Consider the following 13,878-nt stretch of genomic DNA (forward strand, 5'->3'; position numbering starts at 1 on the left):
GGCGCTGGCTGACCACACTATATAGGCCTATGTAGGCTCTTACTGGTAACTCCACTTGCCACTGTACTGTTGTTATGAAAGAGACGTCACTGTATAAAAAACATGATGAGAATTTTTTTAATTTCCACCTGCACAGCTAACATGAGCTTTATCTCACATGAGTATGGTTTGCAAACTCAAATTTTTAGAGACATATTACATTATGTTGGTCTAAGTGACCCTTGCAGTGTATGGAAACACTCTTCTTCCTTGTGAGTGCAAAGCAAGGCTGGGTTAAGAAGGACAGTGATAGCAGGAGTATACCATTTTGCCTCTCATCCATGGGTGGTCTTCATTTAACAGGCTTTGGTCAGCTTTCAATCCTGACACTGCAAACGTACAGTATCATTCACATGCAGTTCTGGATAAAAGCCTTTCTGTTGGCAATGTGCGTCACAATAGTGCATGTTGTCCCAAGCTATCAAATGCTCAATGGGAGGAATTAGAGTACTTTGTACAGCTGGGTATACAAAAGCAGAAAGGTGGTGTACACTAAGAATTCCTTATTAAATGCAGTCGTGCTATTTCTTCAGATTTACATCTATTAACTATGAGCATTGCTAACAACTGTTCAAAGGAGTACTGCTCTCTTTCCAACAGAGAACAAAGTTATAAATCCTGACGTATCACATCTTTGTTTGTGTGATTGGAGATTCCCCCTGAGTCCTACGCGAGAACTTTGTCACCAGGGCTTCCACTCTCACACTTTCTCTCCAATACAAACAAAACGTTGACTTATTTCTTCTGTTGTGTGTGTGTGTGTGTAGAGAGAGAGAGAGAAAGAGAGAGAGAGGGTGAGAGACAGAAGAAATAACAACACAAAGATGTAACATGATTAAGAATTCATTAAAATTACAATTTACAGACTATAGTATGAAAAATGTCCCACAAAGAAACCTACTGCTGTTGTTCACACAAGATTAAGTTCACTGTTCTCTTTAATTTCTGAAACAATCAAGGAAAGGTCACATTTCCAGAGGGAAGGGCTGGAGCAGCCACTTCCACTAATGAGATCAGAGAGAAAGAAGACAAACTGGAATTTTCTCATTGGCATCACTGGAGTCAAGCGGCATGGATTGTAATCTTCTCAAACAAAGCATTTTAGCTTGTGAGTGAAATGAAGAAAATTGGAAGTCTTGTGGACCTTTCAACAGCACTCTTTTAAAGTTTGCTGCAGCAAGTCTGATTACACACAGGGGTTTGAGAATTCATTAATGGGAGAATGTAGCATTGCTGAAATACCTGACATCATTAAAATAATAAAAACATTCAAAATTCAGTCAAAAGAAAAAAAATAATTCTAATTTTTAATTGGATGAATTGATTATTTTGTGCTCTTTAAAGAAACGGGAAGATACACCTATCTACAATCTTGATCATGTTGGGATATTTAATACATTATTCTCTGAGCAGTTTTGTTGCAATAATATGTTGATTAATAACAGCCTCAACTTGTGATACTTTTGTTGTGAAAACATAGTTGAAGAAGCCAGCAGCTGTTTTTCATGGAATGTTCAAGGCCTTCAGTTTTTCAGAAGAATGAGGCACATGAGGCATTTGTAGACTTTGGGTGCCTAGATAGCAACATACTGTAAATACAACTGTCTGTCCTTGAGCATACTGAGAAATCTCTCCCTGGGACCTTCTCCAACTGGAAGCCAATCAAACTGCCATCACTTGCCAGAGTGAGCTGGGAATGCATCTACTACATCCCCAGGGGGTGAAAGACATATTTCATAGCCAGATAAAAACACAAAAACACAGCTTATCACACCTACTTGTGATATACCTAAACTCTATTACACCTTCCTCCTTGTCTTTGTCTAGTTTTCACTTGTAGCTGGAGACACAGTTAGAAACATGCGCACATATCATCTTGGATACAAGCCTGCGTTGAGATGGCATGATCGGAGGAGATTTTAAAGAGAATTTTTAATCAGCTGCACTAATATCCAAGTGCTAATGAAGAATACAGGACTTAGTAATCATGTCATTGTGCACTAAAAGCTGAATCCAGCTATTGAAAACTTTGCACTGCTCAACTTTCATCACACGGTGGGTGCCAAATTAAGCAGGTGTCTGTAAGGCCTAACAAGCTCTTTTCACTGACCCCTATAGATGACGTCACATGCACTAACGAACTTCACTCCAAACCAGCCTGCAACATTCATGGCCCTACCCATGCCTGTAATTTATTCAAGGCCAGGACCAGGAATAGTGTGATTGACGGTGAGAGACACGGTGGTGTAGGGGCAGTGTGCTTGAATATTAGTGTGCTGCCCTCCCCTGCAGAGAGAAACTGTGTCATAATGCCGGACTCCTTTTATGATTCAAATCAAGGCTATTGTCTCTGTAAGCGACTGGCTCCACTCTGTGCCGCAGAACAACCAAGGCACTATACGCTGCAGAAAATGAGTCCACTGCCATAAGCTGAGGAGGTGCAGGCTGAGAGAGCAGGACTGCAACTCAGTATGGGCCGTGGGGATAACAGGAATGCCTGCGCTCTCTGCTATCTTGCAAACACAATCCACTCCCTTATCTGCAATTCATCAACTGTAAACATACAAACAAACAAGTAAGCTTGCACATTATTGGGCACATTTCAGTCGACTGCCATAAAACAGAAGTTACTTTTTTAAAGACATAGTTTAGGAGTCTTTGTTGTTTCTACTCATAGATTCAAAAATAATGTAAATATTTGATTTGAAGCAATTACATTTGTGTTAATGCATCAGCATCTCACATACTACATTTTGAAATCTAAAACTCTTTGAGCTCATACCACTTACAGTTCCATTAGTTATATTGCCAGCATATCAAATAACCACCAGAATTAACATAAAAATGACTGAGTACAGAATATAACCTCCAGATTCCTCCAACCTCCAGAGTCCTTGTGTTTATATTAAAACTGGTGTTCTGGTTCAGGATTTGCAGAAACTAATCATTAATTAAAATGAGATACCAGTGGTTTTCATGTTTCTCTGAGGTGTTTGGGACAATTCTTGAAATTTGTGGCCTTCCTAGGTTTGTGTCAAATGCAGTTGTGCTAGGTCTATTTGCTTAATTTCTTTTAAAAATCAGTTTTTTCAATTCTTCAATAAGCTTTTCAATTAATGTCTCAGCAAAGTACCCTGTTTCTGTTCTATAGATTTGGTCCAGAAAAGCATGACCACCTCAACGGGGGTGGGGGTGGGGAGAGTAGCGGTCCCTGGAGGGCCCAATGTTGGGAAGCTCTGCACACAGACTATCTCTTTTGGGAGAGAGAGAGAGAGAGAGAGAGAGAGAGAGAGAGAGAGAGAGGGAAGAGGCGGAGTAGTACCAGAAGCTGGGACAGATCGGGAAGGAAAAGTTTTTGAAAAGTTTCAGGAGGTTAACCGAGAATCACAGCAGCCGTGGCCGAGCTGCGGAGGATAATACGAGATTGGGACCTAACGCTACGCTTTCCGGCTAACTTTATGAAAAATTCCCCATCGATTTTGGAGCCTTTATTTTTATGTGAACTCATTAAAGGATGTATTTCTACTAAAAGCCCTACTTGAAACGCTGGAAACGTTTCCACCGAAATGGAAGGGAATATTCCATGGATTATTTTGTCATTTTTATTGTTTATGCATATTTGTGAAGGTAAGTCTAATTAAGAAACATTAACAATTAATATTTGTAGCGTACATGTGGGCTATATATGACTATCTAGGCTACCAATTAGCACTGACATGTTTATGTGCAAAACTGATGTTTTATTTTTTATGTTTCTTTTATTTAGTAGTTTATTAGTTAGGCTACATACACACACTCTACAAAGTTTTCCAAAGCCCTTTGGAATAATTGAACCGCAACAGATATTGGTAACAGACGTTCACGTATCACATATCAAACTTTTTTTGTAAATAAACCTCACACTGCAGAATAGGGAAAATAGATATTTTTTACAGATTACATCTGATATTTTTGCTATGGTTTGGTTTCTTTTGTTGGAGAAGACGTCTGGTGGCACAACATGAGGGCTGCTGCTCCACCGAGTTAACAAAACCCGAGGTATAGAAGTAGCTCTTACAACGGCAGCACTTTAAGAGTTTGACTGAGCAGCATGGGTTTGTGCATTGATGTTTAACATAGCCTAATACGTTTCCAATATTGTACTTAATGTATGTGGGGGGCAGGGTGAACATTTGTTTAAGATGAAGCAGGGGGTGATGAGCCGAAGTTACCCCCTCCCTTCCTGAACAAAGACTTTTTCATCAACTGAATATTTTTTCCCTCGAAACGGTTGAGCAATGACTTTCAGATATGGTAAATAAATGTCTCTAAGGCAAACTTGTTTCCAAGCAGAAACAATGTCATTATGTCAGCATGTATCTCTATCAAGGAAACACAAAAGTTTATCTGCTTTTGACAAAGTAAACAACAAACATGCGGGTGTGTCAGCAAGATGCCACAAGTGGCAATGGCCTGCTATCTAGAAAGACATGCTTGAAATCTCTATCAGTGAATTTAAAGGGGTTACGTCAATTTGAGTATATCCATGGTATTTTACAGAGTTTATAAAGACCTCCTATACCTATACTATTCCAATGGTATTTGTAGCTTTGCTTGGATTTATTTCTTGTAGGATTACATGTGACTCTTCAGGTTAAAGTGGATGACATCAAGTAATTTGTCAGTTGTGTGGTTCTCTAATTAATTTCTCCACTTTCCACAGGGTTCCTTTGCTTGGATAAATACAGACCATGTGAAAATGGAGGGACATGCTTAGATTCACCCTCTCTATGCATGTAAGTGGAACATATGTAATAATGTACCAGGATGAGCCACAGTTTCCTTGTACCAAAGCCTCCAATCTGAGTTTCTCCTGCCTCAGTACTTCATAAACTCAGCTTTTGAACGGCATTCAAACCAAAAGTGTAGGCCTTGTGTGTAAATTGATTTACACAGGCTATTATTTGTCACTTGGTTCTTCAAAAGTTCAGGGCAAAGATAAATTTCCAGTATGATACTCAGTCTAAAACAATTAAGTGAATATGCCCTCTTTAAATCCTGTTGGTTGTTAATTTACAACATTCACATAAAAGTGGTGAAAGATAGGACAAATTGATTAGGTCTACACAGATGAGCATCAGCAAGCCTCAACATGTTTGGCTGCTACACTCATCTCTTGCACCTGTTTAAGAGCTTTGTCAGACATAAATCACAGCATTATGCTGCACATAGCATGAGTTAAGTTTTCCTTCTGTGTTTTTTCCCTGTTTTCTTTTTTTCATTGTTATTTTCAATGTGTGATATTTTTCTTTGTTGTACAGGTTACCTTTTACTAGCAATAGGAGTTGATTTCAAGGCTTTAAAACACTTTTTTTGATGAATTGTCTTTGTTTCCTGCCTGCTTTGGGCATTTTTGAGCATAAGGCTTTTATTTTTCAAATTGGTGAGGGGGGTTGTGTGGGAACCTATTACAATAGTCAAGTTAAATAGCCTACAGTGTCTTGCTCGAGGGTCATTTGTCCTTTTTAAAACCCCTTTAGCTAAGGAAACATGCCCGAGTGTTTCAGATGGAGGAGATACAGTCATTGATAGAACAAAAACTCCTTGGTTGCCAGCTGCTTCCCTCCAAAACAGTAAATGTATTATTTTATTGGAGTTATTTGCAGTTTGCAAGTTTAGCCAACACCATGAACGCACTTTTCACAAGCAAATAATAATGTTTTATATATATATATATATATATATATATTAAGCATAAAAGTAATTACATAGATTACTCTGCCAATAGTAGCCATTGCCCACTAGCCAATGTGTAACTCGACTGCATGTGGAACAAGTAACTACCACCCACATGTTTTCAATCATTAGCTGGAGCCAAAATGGTTGAGTGTCATTAAGTGAGTAAATGTATAATTTTATGCAGCCAGATCATTTTTCTGAGCAAATCATTTATTTTCAACACCTCACAGAAATAGCACTACCCTAATACTAGCGAAAATTAACACAACACACTCAATGCTTAGCCTAGTGTATACATTAATCTCCAGATTTAATGTCATCTTATCACAGGCAACGTGTTTTCTTTTGGAAGACACAATTCATTCATCCTTTGTGCTCCTTAAATCCTTTGTGCTGTGTACATGTATGTGTACATATGTTAGGAGTGGGGCATGTTTTATCACTATGCTGGTTCAGTGCCAATAAAAAGAAGCACTTAGAGTGCAAAGGGAAAGGATTTCTAATGGAAGGGGACATCAAATGTCATACCACAGTGTAGAAAAAGTCCCATAGCAGGGCAGAGCAATGGAGCGGAGCATGACCACATGAGAGTGGTCAGACCAGTCGTAGACAGAGGTGAGTGGTGGAGCCACCCCACCCCTTCCCCTGGGAGCCTACAGAAACAGGAGATCCAAAACAACAGAAAAGATCCTTTCTTATACCAGATACCTGCCTGTAACCTAGCACCATCCGAACAGGGCGTAGAGAGGGAGAGAAGAAAGGCCACAGCAAAGTGAGGCTGATACGGACTAGAAAGACAAAAACGAAATACAGATACGTGTTTTGGCATTTGAAAGGAATCTGGAGAAGTAGTGGAAAACAACCTTGCTTGAAATCACCACTGTTCCACAGAACCACACACATTGTTCTGAATAGAGAATGTTCATCTTTTCCTGCTTGTTGTCCAGCCACTATGTTATTTAATTTCTTTTATGGCAAGTAGATTCTCAAGTGAAAGGAATACTTTGTGTATGACAGCTTCCTTTGTTCCTGTCCCAGATACCAATATATCCTCTGTCTTGTTGGCAAACACTGCTATGATACCACACTATAACTTTAACATGCACAAAATCTCAAAGTTCTCTCATAGTTCTCTATCTTGTTAGTTTTTTTATGTGCGTCTGAGTGTGGTGGCTTCCTCCTCAGGTGACTTAGTAAAGGTTGCAGATAGGGGATTACAGTAAACTGTTGAAGTGAACAAATTATCTGATACTCATTTCACCTGTTTCAGTGACCCAGTAAAAATCAGTTAATGCTTGTAGTCTGAATGGGTTGAGTATTCCAACTTGGCTCCATGACTCCGCTCCCAACCTAGGAACTAACTTGCAGTAATTATTGGCTGCAACTTCAAGTCAGCCATGAATTCCTTTGTTTATGATTGCAAAGATGGATGAACATGATGTAGAATGGGTTGTATTCACTATTCCTAAAGTGATCAAATAAAAAAAGTAATCTGCACATGCATGTGCCAATTTGAAACTCCCGTGTATGAACACAGCAGTGACCATTGTATCGTTATCCAAGTCTGAGATCATTTTTATTGGTGACATACATAAGTGCAACAACAGTTGTAAACCAGGTTCTTGTGTGGATAGGGAAATCAAGTATTTACCTATGACCAGCAGTCTGATATGAGTCAACTTGTGTACATGGGTTTGTATGAGAGATGATTTAATAAAGGCAGGCAAAATGAGTTTGATGGAGATGATTCCCATTGACATGGTAGCACTTCATAACCGTGTGGCATCTGCACTCCAACATGCCTCTGAGTCTGAGTCTGCAAATATGTTTGAATTGACACATGCACTGGTGGGAATGTGGCTTTTTCCAAACCAGAATGTAAAAGTTGCATAGAATAAAACTTAGAATACTCAAAGCAGTTTGATCTCAAAATGTAAACCTAATGGGCAAAGTAAATTAGAAAATAAAATTGTTAATATACTACATCACAATCTAAGTACTGTTGGGTGTTGGTCCAACCCCAGAGCTACTGAATATTCTTCCCTGTTCACCCCGCTTTGTTTGAGGGCTGCAGATAAGCACATGTAGGTGAGATTTGGTAGTTCTGCATATCTGCTCCAGAACTAAAGTTGCTCAGAAACACCAGCTCTGCAAACCAGCCTTTTCTAGTTACTGTGATGATTTTACATTTTACAAGCAAGTTCTAAATAGCACTCCTCAACATGGCATAGATTTAAAATACAAACCTATCTTGTAATGTGAGGTTTGTCTACATTTTCTGACACACTGTTCTCTTTGATACATATTTTTGAAGTATTCTTTCTATGATCTTACTGTTGCCCCGAGTTTTGAACTTGACAGTGAAGGATTGATACTGTCAGAGAGAGAGTGCGGCCTTCTAGGTGAGCAGTCAGGAAGTCCAGTTGAAGAACCTTTGGCCCCTCAGCTCCACCCTGTAAGCAGAATGTGTTGCGAGGGCCACAGCGACATGGCTGAAGGAGAGATAATTAGGCAGATTGAGAGGGTGTCATTCAGAGTGAATCCAGCTGGAGGGAATGGGGGTAGGGAATGGGTAGAGAGAGGCTGGGTAGGAGTAGGAGGGAGGGAGTGGGGGTGGGCTGGGGTGGGGGTGGGGGGGCTGCGTAGAGGACAGCTGGTGGATGTTGTGATGGTAATCCAGTGAAGTCAGATCTTGACAAAGGGGAAGCATAGGGCCAGGTGCTACCATTGAGCAGTCAGCCGCCCCCATACTGTGAGAGACAAGCTCGTGGAGGAATGAAGCCGGTAGCTCATAGTCCCTCTAGCACATGTTGCCTCTCTCACAGTGCAGCGGCAACCAGGTCCAGTCTTTCTATCTCTGCGTGTTGTCCCAGCTCTGGTGGCTCATCCTCTGCCTCTGTCTCTCAACACAGTGGCAGATCGCAGATTATGATCAACTCTTTCCTCTTAGATCCTCTAAGCTGAATGGAAATACACGTGGGGCTTCTCTGCTGTGTGAGGCCCATGGATGGATACAGTGGTTCTCTTTATGTTATAAATGCTTTACCCTTGGCCTCAGTAGCAGAGTTAGCATATAAATTGTGAGTGTTTGGTTATGACCCTGTAGCAACTCCCACCCTCTTAGAACATAATGAAAGAGGACATCTCTGACTTTAATAGGGAGCAGACTGTCCAGCGAGTGTGGAGTGCAGTTTCTCTAGTAAATATTTTGTATCTGCCTACTTTATTTCACTTTTGGAAAACAGCAAGAAGTGTACATGTGTTTGAGGAGAAATGACACATACTCTTTCTCCTTTTTCAAAAAGGGAGAATTAAATTTTCTCAGAGGAGGGTACAGGATTTCCAAATGGGAAATGCGGCACCTACAATTTAATTTACTCAAAAACAGATGAAAAATGCATTTTTGAGGAAATCAGTTCACTAAGAAGTAGAAATATACACACGTGCCAAGGCACATATTTACTGACAGACCATAGCAAAGAGACAGATTATATTGTTGGCTTAGTTCAGAGCACCTCAGGGCTAATGTTTTCTTTGGCATCTTTATGGTGGATTAGAAAGGAATGCTTAGTAAGATACCTCCTGTCCCTCTGGTGCTTTCAGGTTATTGTCCATACCTCCCATCCATTCACCCTGGTAGCCCCTTCAGGAATGTCTTTAACAATACTGTCAGCCTAGTCTAATTTAAAATGGAATGTTTAGAATGACTTGTTCAATTTTTAGTTAGTTACTTTGCAATTTTGTGAGGCAACATATAGCCCATATCACTCATGTTGTCCCGACGGGAAAATGGAGCCATTGTCATTTCATTATCCAGGAAAACTGATGCATTGCAGACCCAATAGTGTCAAATTAGATTAATAGGACAGTGGTCACATCCATGAGGAGATGAGTACTATATGACTAATTAAACCATCAGAGGGAGGAAGATTTGGGTTTGATGTTGCTTCTCTCTGGGTCATGACTGGAGACTGGGACCTGTTGTTCCCAGGCCCTGTCACAGGAAGTGGTGCCTTCTGACCTCCCTGCTACGCACATCCTGTCTTATCGGAGAAGCTTAAGCAGCTTACTCAGTGCACCTGGGTCTCCATGCTCCTCAATATTTTGCCTCATTTTATTTCATCCTCCCTTCTCACCACATGGCTACATTGTGCTAAAACTGTTTCATCCTTTATTACTTGGAACTTATATCATACATAGTATGTGGAAATGAAAATTTGTGTGCTAACTCGAACGTCACACAAATCCAGAAAACTAACCCTGTGTGCTAATTAATGTCAGCTTTGCCATTCAGTTGGAACAGGAACATCCAGTTGGGATTTAAGTATTATTCTTTTTGGAGTCAATGTATGTCTGAACCACATGCTTATGTAGGGATAAGCCTGCCTCTGAAGTCTCATCCCCTGGCTGTTTGTTCTTATCCAGGAGATGATGACTTCTGAAGAGATATTCAGGCAGGCCTGACTGGAATAACTGAGGTCCGCCAGCAAAATTTCTCTAGTCTCTCCCTCCCTTTTAGAAGAGGAAGGGATGGGTCCTTCATTAAATGATTCAGGAAAAGGCATTCACTTTTCCACTAAGCACACTTTCCACAGACATCTTGATTTTAACCAGGCAGCATTTTGGCAATGTTTGCTATTTCCTAATTTAAGATTTATCAGAGGTTTTGGGACTTAAATACTTTAACACATGGAAATAAAACAAAATGGCTACATTATTATAATTTGTTTTAGTTTTATAAAATGTTTCATTAGGTATGACCCACACCCTTCTTTAACATCTCTAGTACTTCTTCAGATGACACCAGTTAAGATAATAGCCATTCTCTGGCTGTTTTCCTAGCGTTCTCCTTAGCTCATCACAAAGAACCTTTGCCAGTGCACTGTAAACAAATCTAACTCTTTCACGACTATAAGCATATGAGTGTCTTTGCTGGTTTTAGTCAATCTGTGCAACAGTTTCTGTCAACATTATTAAACTGGAGTGTTTTTTTATCAGATGTTATTGTAGTTCTATTCAATCCACATTAATTGTGGAGCAAATGTTCGCTGTGAAATGAATAGAAATACAGGCCATTAGAAGGTCTAAGATATTTTTTCTCACATTATGTTTTTACTCGTAACATGTTGAGACAAAACATTGGACAAGGCATTATAGTTGGTCTTTCATGTTAGGTTGGGGATGGGGTCTTTCAAATTTTAACGAAATCTGGTTCAGTTTAGGTGGTTGGGTGGGGTTTTTGTGGTTGAGTTCACTGGAGAATGCTTTGAAAGACCTCGACCCTGGGATTCATGCAATGTGGTTATGGGCAAACGCGTTGCTATTTGAAAAATGGCAGGGAGTATTCTTCCAAAAATCTGTTGACACTTGAGGAAAATTTGTTCAGATAGTGTATGAACTAAAAGTGTAAAAACTATGAGCTCTTGTCCGGCCCTTTTCATAGCAGTATTACTGAACATTTAGCAACAAGAATACATTTTTATTCTCTTGGTGCAGAAGATCTGTGCAGTCCCCACTGTATTCTGGATTTATATTCTTATACATGTAAATCTGACTGTAGAAGAGCTATCGGCAGTGAGAAGGATGCATTGACAGCCTTCCTAGCTTTTTAGTCAGATTCATTACTGCTTTTCCTCAAGAGAAAGTTAAATGTCCTTATATTCCCATGTTTAATATTCATGCTCTAGGGGTGCTCTGGAAACCTCCTTCCAGAGATTTCAATACCTCCATTGTGTGTCTAAGCACAATTGTTGAAACAAACTTTGCACTTTAAACTGTGTAACATCACATCCTTTTAGACATGATCATAATTAATTACCAGACTGAATTGCTCCCGCACGGTGCTCAGTGCTACCTGCGTATGTAGGGGATCAGTCCTCTGAAGTGCTCCAACTGTCCTTACGAAACCCTGTCTCCCGACACCCCCTTTTTCTCACTCTGGCTCTCTCTCACCATGGGTTACTGTTGCCAGGCTACAGCCCAGGCCTGTTGGTCCGTGTAAGCTCAGGCCTGAAAGACTAGCTGTTTGGGTCACTGCTCCCCCCAACACTTTCATACAAAGGAGTTCTGACTACTTTAGCTCTTTTATTTGGGCCACAAAACACTCCCCAACCCCCAATCTGGCTCTTTGCTGAGAAAGGGAAAGCCAAGCTGAGGAGAGCAGAGCAGAAGAGGTTGTTGGAAGGAGGGGGGATGTGGATGGGCTCCTGTTGGCAGTGTGGTGTCAGTATGGACTTGCATAAAGGAGTAGAGCTGGTTCCTGCTTGCTTGTGGAAGGAGGGGGTGAGGGAAAGAGGCCTGTGTTGAGAGAAAGAGACACTGTTGTAAGAGTTTTCCCAAAGATTCTAATATTTCTTCTTTCTAGCAACCTCAGGATAAAAAAAATTGTAAAACTTCGATTAGCTCTTGTCATGCAATATAGAAGTTGAAATCTTGCCCAAAGCCAAAAGATGGTAGTTCTGTTGTTTCTCTTCCTCTCCATTTGTCTTAGGAAATGCCCTCTGAGATAGGAAGTTGTTGCTTTGTGGAGCATGACTGTGTGTATGAACCGTGTCAGAGATTACAGCCTCTTTGTTCACAGGTGAGCCACCCTTTGACCTCTGGCTGAGTAGCTGCTATTGTAGAGGAGTGGATGAGCTCAGGTTACCCTGCTTCAGTGACCCAGAAAGCAGGAAAACTGGCATTGTGTTACACAAGTATAGGTGACAGAATTTACTTGCATAAATCAAAAACAGTTTAAGTCAGAAGATCCTCAAACTATGAATGCAGCACACTGGAATGTCATTTTTCACATTACAAAAATATTTTACAGGGCCATTTGCACTTTAAACTCTTCTTCACTAAATGTTTGACAATTGTCATCTCTTTCTTCCTTCCTTCGTATAATTTTCTCTGTGGATCTTCTCTTTTATGGGTTCACGATACTACCCTTCCTCAGATGCTGAGGCTGGTTGTAAGTTTCTTTTCTTTGTTTTTGGGTGTGTAGTGATTGTTGCATGTGTTTGCTTTGTTGCAGTGGTGCTATTGTGTAACAATCTTGAAACTGTGTTAACTGTTAATGCATGTGTTTGTGAAGGATGATCACATCTCTTGAGTGGTGTGAAATGGCCAATGTGTGTGAGTGTATGTGTTGGTTACTGGGCTTGTCCCATGAACAAAACAGTACAGTTGTTTTGGCTTAAAGTCTGGCAGGAGAGATAGATGCCAGACACCCAGAGGTGCACTGACAGATGTGGACAGATGCATGGTGCCGGGTCTGCAGCTGGCAAAAGTCCTCATATGTGTTGACACGGAAAGATTACCCACTCTGGCCATCCCTCCGCTGCACTCCTCCTCCTCATCTGCTGCTGTCTCCCTCAAAGGTCAGAAGTCGACACTCACTAAATATGACTCAGGGGCCTGTTGCACAACAGCAGCCTGCACCTGCCTTCTACATCCGCCTCAAATAAGGCTGGGCGAAGGCACAGTTCCTGCCCTGCTGTTCCCAGAGGCAGTGGAATCCACAAGGTTGTAAAGAGCCTGATAAGGAGACTCTCAGGTGCACCAGGACAAAGTTGCATGTCTCTCACAGTCTCTGCACTGATAGCACTTTGATTTGTGTGTTATGGGAGTTGCATGTTGGCAATTAGTCATGTCTAGACAAAAGAATGTATGTTTTGGCTGCTTAGTTCAGTGTGCATTTGTAAGGGAGGACAAATAATTTAGCAGGCATAACTACTATCGTCATTCTTACACACCCACACACGCACATGCACACACGTTCACTAACAGACAGACAAATAAACACCAATGCACTTCATTCTTATAGTAAAACACACTTTATTCCAAATACTTAGTATTTTAGTCTCTGTAGCACAACAACAACATGCACTTGGACACACAATACTTCCTGGAATGAGTTGTAATGAGCTGTCCTGATGGAGGAGTCACGATGGTCTTTGGAGAACAACAGCCTGTTAAGACTGTAGCTCTTTGGCTTTTTCTTCAGCAGTCAAATGCCCATAGTACAAAGTGGCTCCAGAAGGCAACTTTCTTCCTCAGACCTTTCAAAGCCATCTTTGTACCACATTTGTGTTTCATTTTTTAGTGACACCCTGGATTCCAGACATAGTTAATTTGCCT

General features: G+C 40.7%; 1 protein-coding gene across 1 annotated transcript in view; it reads left to right on the forward strand.

Annotated features, from left to right (window-relative positions):
• Positions 1-3,333: 3,333 nt before the first annotated feature.
• The window catches only part of notch3 (notch receptor 3), a 29,886-nt gene continuing 19,341 nt past the window's right edge, over positions 3,334-13,878 (forward strand). The window contains exons 1-2 of the mRNA XM_044180986.1: positions 3,334-3,666; positions 4,742-4,814. Of these exons, the coding sequence (XP_044036921.1) occupies positions 3,606-3,666; positions 4,742-4,814 (134 nt within the window). The 5' untranslated portion in view covers positions 3,334-3,605. The remainder of the gene's footprint in view (positions 3,667-4,741; positions 4,815-13,878) is intronic.

This window comes from Siniperca chuatsi, linkage group LG21 (assembly GCF_020085105.1).
Source record: "Siniperca chuatsi isolate FFG_IHB_CAS linkage group LG21, ASM2008510v1, whole genome shotgun sequence".
NCBI lineage: Eukaryota > Metazoa > Chordata > Actinopteri > Centrarchiformes > Sinipercidae > Siniperca > Siniperca chuatsi.